Source organism: Melitaea cinxia, chromosome 25, assembly GCF_905220565.1.
Source record: "Melitaea cinxia chromosome 25, ilMelCinx1.1, whole genome shotgun sequence".
Classification (NCBI taxonomy): Eukaryota; Metazoa; Arthropoda; class Insecta; order Lepidoptera; family Nymphalidae; genus Melitaea; species Melitaea cinxia.
In genome coordinates this window covers 12,089,958-12,097,876 of record NC_059418.1, presented here as the reverse complement: position 1 = coordinate 12,097,876, position 7,919 = coordinate 12,089,958, and the positions used below count along the sequence as shown (strand labels likewise).

The window sequence follows — 7,919 nt, the reverse complement described above, 5'->3', positions numbered from 1 at the left end:
ATACGTTATATGAAAATCGATAAACTCCAACAAACTCTAATAAGCAAACTTTTCCTTTAAAACTCTAACTATCAAATTACAATGTCATCACACAAATATGTTGATTTTATTTTTGTTTGTAAACCAAATCAACCATCATTGGGTACAAACATTTCCTGCTGTCCGGGCTCGTTTATGTCACATTTATGTTTGAATCCTCCTATGCACACGACTGAAGTAAAACTCTTTTGGCTCCTACAGTTATATACGAAACTTAACTCACTCTCCTTCTATCTTTACTAACTTATATCTTTCTAAACATGTTTTTTTTTAATATCATATCAATAATCGACCGTTCCAGCGGGGATCGACCCTGCAGGCCTGCATCTCCGACTGACCGTGTCGTGTTATATATGTATATGTCATGTTATATATATATCTCAAATTCCGCTCGCCGGGCCCGGTTGCATTTGTCGTGACCTTACTCCTTCACCACCTTACTCCCCGATTCAAGCGTGGGTAAAGATAATAAATAAATATCTATAACATACACACGGTCGTCTGTTCCTACGGTAAGTAACTTAATGCTTGTGTTACAGGTAACAGCCGACTGTTGTAGTTAAATATTTTTTTATAAATATAAATAGAAATAATACATATATAAATATATAAATACACATATTACACCCGGATCAGACGAGAATCAACCCGTAAACGGAACACGGAACAGAAAGCAGGTCCACTACAAACTGCGCCAACGGGCTAGTCAAGGAAGTTTTATTATTTCAATAATTGGGTTGAATACAAAAATAGATACAAAAATATTGTAAAATAATTATAATTATAGATATTAGCTATATCCGTGGGAATAATTCGAATTGAATAATGTTTACAATTATCACTTTACATACATACATTTTGCTTTGAAATTGAACAAAAAATTTACTGACCCTCAATCATGTTGATATTGTTTCAAAATTAAAGCCGGATATATATATGACGGCTTCACGTCGACGACGTCATATATATATTAATAATGAATTAATTTATAAAAAAAAGCGATAGTAGTTTTTTTAGTTGTTGATGCCGGTAGAGCCAGCAATTATCTATAAAATGATATGTAATTTATGTGGAGTAATTTTGAAGTTTTTTCTGAAAAGGAGGCAAATATCTTAGCCTTAGCGTATTAATATATATAATATTCTTTATTGCCCACCATTAAAAGATACAAACAAAAGTAGTACAATTAGAGGAAGATGTACAAAGGCGGTCTTATCGCTAAAAGAGTGATTTCTTCCATACAACCACTGGGTATAGGACAGGGCATAGAAAAACGCTAGGGCGTGTACAAGTAACTGAATATATCTAAATAAATCTCTGAATTAAACTGAAAAAGTAACATTTAATGACAATAAACGTCTGTCCTAGATCGCTCAAAGTCTGGCTCGTATCCAGCTGTCGTAGGAAGTCACCCTCGTGTACCCAGCTGGTAGGTTTGCGTCACAACCGCTCGCCGCCATGAACGAGGTCACACCGATCTGTAATAAAAGTCAAACATAAACAGATAACCAAAAATTATAGCGGCCGCTCTGGCGTAGGACTCTCCACCTTACTCACAGGAATACAACACTGCCTTAGAGTATTTAGCTGTGATCTTCTGTAAGGTTGAGGTACTACCCCGCCCGGGCTGTTCCAGATTTTGAACTGGATATGCCGCACTCGCATCGCATCGCATCAGCCTATTGCAGTCCACTGCTGGACATTGACCTCCACAAGTTCGAGCCAAAATGGCGTGAACTCGTGTGTGTTGCCCATAGTCACCACGCTGGACAGGCGGGTTGGTGACCGCAGTACTGGCTTTGTCGCACAGAAGACGCTGCTGCCCGTTTTCGGCCTGTGTATTTCAAAGTTGGATGGTTATCCCGCTATCAGTCGGCTTTTTAAATTCCAAGGTAGTAATGGAACTGTGTTATCCCTTAGTCGCCTCTCACGACACCCACGGGAAGAGAGAGGGTGGCTATATTCTTTAATGCCGTAACCACACAGCATACTGCCGTAATGCCATGTCGTAATTCATTAGTATGATAGCTCTTTTGAAGTTGATAAAAATTATACACACAAATAAAACACATTAAAAGTAGCTTACCAAATATCTGTCCCCGAGGAAGTTCCACACCAACGGGCCGCCAACGTCACCAGCACAAGGGCCGGATGTACCGAGGCCGCTAGTTCCGCTAGTACATATCGTAGAGGCGACCACAGTGTTTGTTCCGTAGACCGCGCTACAGTCCCAGTTGTGCATGACCTCTAGTGAGGCGTGTCGGAGTAGTGGGTCATTGTTGCTGACAACTGGAAGTCGAGTAATAGTCCTACTAATTATAATAAATGCAAAAGTTTGTGAGGGTGTATGTATGTATGTTTGTTACTCTTTCACGCAAAAAACTACTCGCAAGCGAAAAAAAAATACAACGTAGATCGACGAAAAATAGTCAAGCAAATACGCATTATTAGATATAACTCGAAAAGTACTTGGCATATCTCAATTAAATTTAAATGGGATAACCTCACACCAGCTTTCGATCACAAATATCATGGAAATCGGTCCACCCAGTTTCATTTGAATTTGATCGAGATCTGATGATTACTTTTTAAGTGATCTTTGACAACGCGCATTTATTTGACTATTTTTTTTATCTCCTCACATTTTTTAAAGTCCCGACGGTTTGGCGACGTTGTTGACGCCGAGAGTGACTAAGAGGGGTTAGTATTGGTAATTCTACAAATAAAAATCGAATCTCATGAAAGATCTCTCCGCACTTCAAATAATCTATCTCTTTCTACTCCTATTCATCGGTCTGGGTTTTCGTCTGATTCATTCGCTGTTTCTGCTGTTTGTCTCTGGTATATGTTACCTGAGTCCATCCGTAAAGTTCCTTCACGTGACTCATAAGAGGCAAGTTAAGGGGTTCTTCTTCCAAAATTTAACCTAATTTGGTGAACTCAATAAACACTGTAATTGTGTTTCGATTATTACTGTCGTCAGCTTATTAAGTAATTTGTATGTATGTATGTATGTATGTATGTGTGTAGGCATGTAGATATGTATGTATTTATGAATGTATGTATTTATGTATGTATGTATGTCTGTGTGTATGTATGTTTGTATATGTGTATGTATGCAAGTTTGTATCCGTTTATGTATGTTTATATTTTTATAGTATTTATATATGAATTATTTGCTCATGTATATACTAAGCCACTAACGTTACTCTATCTTTCCTCCCTTTTCTTCTTCTTTATCTGAATTTTACCGGTAATCGATTTTGCACACCTACAAACGTCTGCTCTTGTACGTGCTAAGGTTGGCTGGTAGAGAACGCTTTTAGCATTAAGCCCGCCTTCTTAACCAACTTCCAAAAAAGGAGGAGGTTCTCAATTCGACTGTATTTTTTTTTGTACAATTCTATAATGTATTGTGCAATAAAGTATTAATAAATAAATAAATAAAAGTGAGACAGTAATAGTTCCATAATCATTATACTTACAGTCGGAAGTCCCTCCGTAACCGGCGGCGATGACGTGCTCGCCGGAGTACGTGAGGCTGAGGAACAGACCGGTCGGGAGTCCGATGTTCTGGATGTTGTCTGGGAACACGCACCATTATATTATACGGCTTATTGCTATACGACGGATTCAGAAATGAGTTTTAGAAAGTGGATATTTTAACTTATCACTATGAAATTATAAATGAAACTAGCAAAAGCTAAAAACGAGTGTGCTTTAGATCAAACGACTGAAGTAAAACTCCTTTATCTCTATCTGACTTTTATCCCCTCTCAACATCCGTTCACCTCGCGTGATAACACTTTTCGTAACGCTCTCGTCACGCATTCACCAGCTTACTCCCCAAGTCAAAAGTGCGTAAGGAAGCTTTCCTTCAGAGTTAGTGGAATGTGAGCTAGCTTGGAGCGAGGCTATCTTCGAATTTTCTAGCTCTTAACGAAAAACCATATCGAGCAAAGCAAGAAATAACCTACTATTATCCTAGTGACTAGCTCGTTGGCGCAGTTTGTTCTGACCCTGCTTTCTGTTCCGCGGGTTGCGGGCTCGATACCCGCCTGAGTGTGAGTGTTTTGCCACATACTTATATTATTTATCCCCCTTAACCCCCCTTCCTCCCTAATTACTTAGAGATATGAAAAATAGATGTTGCCCGATTCTCAGACCTACCGATGCATACGTTTCATAAAAATCAGCTCAGCCGTTTCGGAGGAGTATTGTAACTAACATTGTGACACGAGAATTTTATATATATAAGATATGTATTATTTCTATGTATATTTGTTAAAAAAATATATTTAACTATGACAGTCGGCTGTTACCTACACAAGCATTAAGTTGTTTAACATAAGAACAGACGACCGTGTGTATGTTATAAGATATTTTTGTACTTATGATACTTAAAGTGGATTACTCCGAGTGCACCGGCTGGGGAAGTGCCTCGATCTTACAGAAGATCACAGCTAATACTGATTTCAAACAGTGTTGTGTTCTGTGGTGAGTAAGTTAGAGAACTCCTGGGGATCCGCTCTTTCAGTAACCGCTTCACCAGACGGATTGTACGACAACACCACAAGTTGTGGTTGCTAACATCGCAGCGTAGTAATGCCAACATCATAAATAGTGATCCTTGTACCGTATATGCGCTCATACACTGGCGATAGACGGTTCGATTCCCATCAGGATTAATGTTGTACTAGCGAAGATGTCTTTCCAGTCTGGTTGTCTGTTCTTTTGGATCTCTCCACCGTGCTTCGGAGAACACGTAAAGTTGTCGGTCCTAGTTGTTATCATACCCATTGGATCAACCTCCGACATTTCTCCTAAATGGGGAAAGATGCCTATGCCCAGAAATAGATTAACACAAACTAAGAATACAATAGCAACTGGACATCTACATATATAAAATTTCGTGTCACGATTTATGTAGGCGATAAACTCCAAAACTACTTGACGAATTTTTATCAAATTTTGTTAGCATCTGTAATTTGTTCCAACTTGGGAGATGGGGTAGTTTTTATCTCAAATCGACCCAGTGGGTGGCGCTGCTATCGGTATGTAAGCAATCGAATTTGGTAGCTGTTTTCCGGGCAGGACAACGCCTGCCGGGTCCGCTAGTAAAACTATAAGCTAAGACATGAGACTTGCCGCTATATGCCACAAAAGGTATGCTTATAATCCCAATGTCATTATTCAAGGTATACTGGTCGTAGTTTTCGTGGAGCTGGACATCAGATGTTAAGACCCTGGTGCCTCCGAAGAAGAGGCGAGTGGAGGCGAGGACGACCTCCATGGAGGAACCCTGGGCGCCTACAGTCTGCCAGCAACGGGCGGCTGTCACAAGACGAGTGTTGGAGATGAGAGAGGCGCCGCACATTGAAACCCTGCCGTCTGTCAGGGTTATGAGTAGACCCGCCTGCAACACAGAAACTTGATTATTTTTTATACGGGTTGTCGCAACGGTCACAGCACTGGCTATTGCCCTAGGAGTCGCGAGTTCGATCCCTGGACGTGACAAACATTTCTATTGGCTAAATAGATGTTTGTCGTGGTCTGGGCGTTTGTGCTTGTGTATTGTGTATGTTCCCGGGCCCGCGACACAGGAGAAAATCCAACTGGGTTCCGGTGAGTGTGAAGCGTTTACTTACTTATATTATTTACTAATTCACAAGCGAAGTGATACTTCTGAAGCCTACGATAGGTTTTTTTTTCATAGAGAATATAAAATACTGTGTAATGTATTCTATCTCATTCTCTTCTATACATTTATGTATTTGTCTCTTTATCGTGATGCATTCGCGTTGCACCGAGTTTCAAATCACAACGATTCTAAAGAGAAGTTTGACTTCAAAACTGCAATTTGAGAACATCATTTAATTTGATAAACATGCGTTTATGTAGGTATTTGTGTTTATATATGTATGTATGAATATATATAATATATACTTACTAGCTGACCCCGCAAACGTTGTTTTCCCATATATTTTATTAACCTTCTCAATCCCCCCCATAACTTAGGGGAATGAAAAATAGATGTTGTTCGATTCTCAGACCTACCCGATATGTACACAAAATTTCATGAGAATCGGTCAAGGCGTTTCGGAGGAGTTTAACTACAAACACCGCGACAAGAGAATTTTATATATTAGATGATTATGTCTGATAGTGCATACTCGTATTTTGCGGCCCTATCCCCACAATCAATTCTAGTCCGCTGCCGAAAGGTTGCCTGGAAGAATTTAGCGATAAGGCAGCCTGTTGTTTGTTTACTTAATTAAATTTATGTTACTTTTGTGTTGGCATGCAAAAAAAGTGTAAATAAATAAATAACAGAGATGTCGATTGACTGCTACATGTAAAGGTACTAATGGTTTGGTTTTCTTTGTTTTGTTGTTGTATAGATTAGTTAATGTTGTACAACTTTCTTCAATGTTTGTATGTATTTTAGATGCCTGATGATGGTCCAATAAAGGATCGAAACGTCGCATGAATTTGCAATTGGTGGTGTGATTGGCACCTTATGTCCACTTTCCTGCAAACCGTCAAAGGATAAATAAATAACATCGAAAAATCTAATTACTCACGATATAAGGGTGTACTCCCAAACCAGCTGGAGATCCCCCAAGTATTCTGTTGCCATCGAAGTCCAACGCCGTTTCAGCCTTCTTGATCCTATCCGCTTGTGGGATGCCAATATCCTTGTGATAGTTCAGAGGAATGGGCACGTAGGGCGTCCTAGCGCTGACCAGGGTGAGGCTGATGATGAACAGGAATAGCTTCATGATGACGATACAACGTTTGACTAATGAATTTCTTACGTGATATGAAGTTATTTATTAAGAATTATTAATCTTATCAACGATATCCAGAAGATAATATTTTGTAGGTTAACGTCTTACATTGATTAATTATTGTAATTATGTTGATATAATATCTATACAACTATACAAATAAATAAAATTAAAATGTCCGTTTGTAATATTAAAATAACCGCATTTTACTAAATGCATATGGATGTATACACAATAAGTGCGTGGCATGGATGCGCCTTACGAAAACAAACAAACTTAAAAAATTCAATATACACACAAAGTCAGCGAAATAAATAGAAACAATATCAAACATTTTGTGCTGTACATTTAAAATATATTAATACGGTAGTCCTTCGAAACTTTATGCAACGTCGTACATAACATGCAGTCGGAGACATGCACAAAGAGAGAATGATTTGACTTATCCTTCAATTTCATGCCTCCGACTGCATATTATCTAAGTCAAAATTAAAAAACAAGTCCAAATTGAGTGTTATGATAAATATATATATCAATCAGAATTAAAAATTAATAGGAATAGTAAATTTTTTTGGGCTTTCATTAGGTCCAAATGGGCTTCAGTAAATATACCTAAAGATGTTTTTTTCAAGAATGAGTGCACCTCCGATGCAAGCAAAATATGTCAATTTTTTAACGAACACTTTAAATCTGTCTATTCAGCGCCGTCTAACATTGCTAGTTCTTATGGGTCCCAAGGTAATGTGTCTTCTAAAAGTAATTTGTCGTTAGGACGTATTGAACTTACTGTTAATATTGTTATGAAATATCTCAGGCAGTTGAATGTTGATAAGGGTTCAGGACCGGATGGCTTGCCACCTATTTTTTTGCAATTGTGCCACAAATCTTTGGCTTATCCGCTTCTGCTTTTGTTTTCTTTATCTTTACGATCGGGTATCATGCCTGATATTTGGAAAAGATCTTACGTTGTTCCTGTGTACAAGTCTGGTGATAGGCATAATGTTGAAAATTACAGACCGATTTCAAAATTGTCTACTGTTGCTAAATTGTTTGAGAAAATTGTGTATGACAATATTTATCCGAGTCTTA

General features: G+C 38.4%; 1 protein-coding gene across 1 annotated transcript; it reads right to left on the bottom strand.

The window, feature by feature from the left end:
* Positions 1–1,325: 1,325 nt before the first annotated feature.
* Positions 1,326–6,821, bottom strand: LOC123666131 (collagenase-like). The gene is made up of 5 exons (XM_045600337.1): positions 6,624–6,821; positions 5,188–5,455; positions 3,521–3,623; positions 2,126–2,321; positions 1,326–1,517 (listed from the first exon to the last, which is right to left on the bottom strand). The coding sequence occupies exons 1-5, from the start codon at positions 6,819–6,821 to the stop codon at positions 1,413–1,415; spliced, it is 870 nt and encodes a 289-aa protein (XP_045456293.1). The 3' UTR covers positions 1,326–1,412.
* Positions 6,822–7,919: the final 1,098 nt, after the last annotated feature.

Excerpts from the sequence above, each read along its gene's own strand:
- LOC123666131 (XM_045600337.1), bottom strand. The coding sequence starts at position 6,821 with ATGAAGCTATTCCTGTTCATCATCAGCCTCACCCTGGTCAGCGCTAGG. Across the intron at positions 3,624-5,187 it reads ACCTTTTGTGGCATATAGCG|ACAACATCCAGAACATCGGA; the intron begins GCAAGTCTCATG and ends GCGTGTTCCCAG. Across the intron at positions 1,518-2,125 it reads TCCTCGGGGACAGATATTTG|ATCGGTGTGACCTCGTTCAT; the intron begins GTAAGCTACTTT and ends CTTTTATTACAG.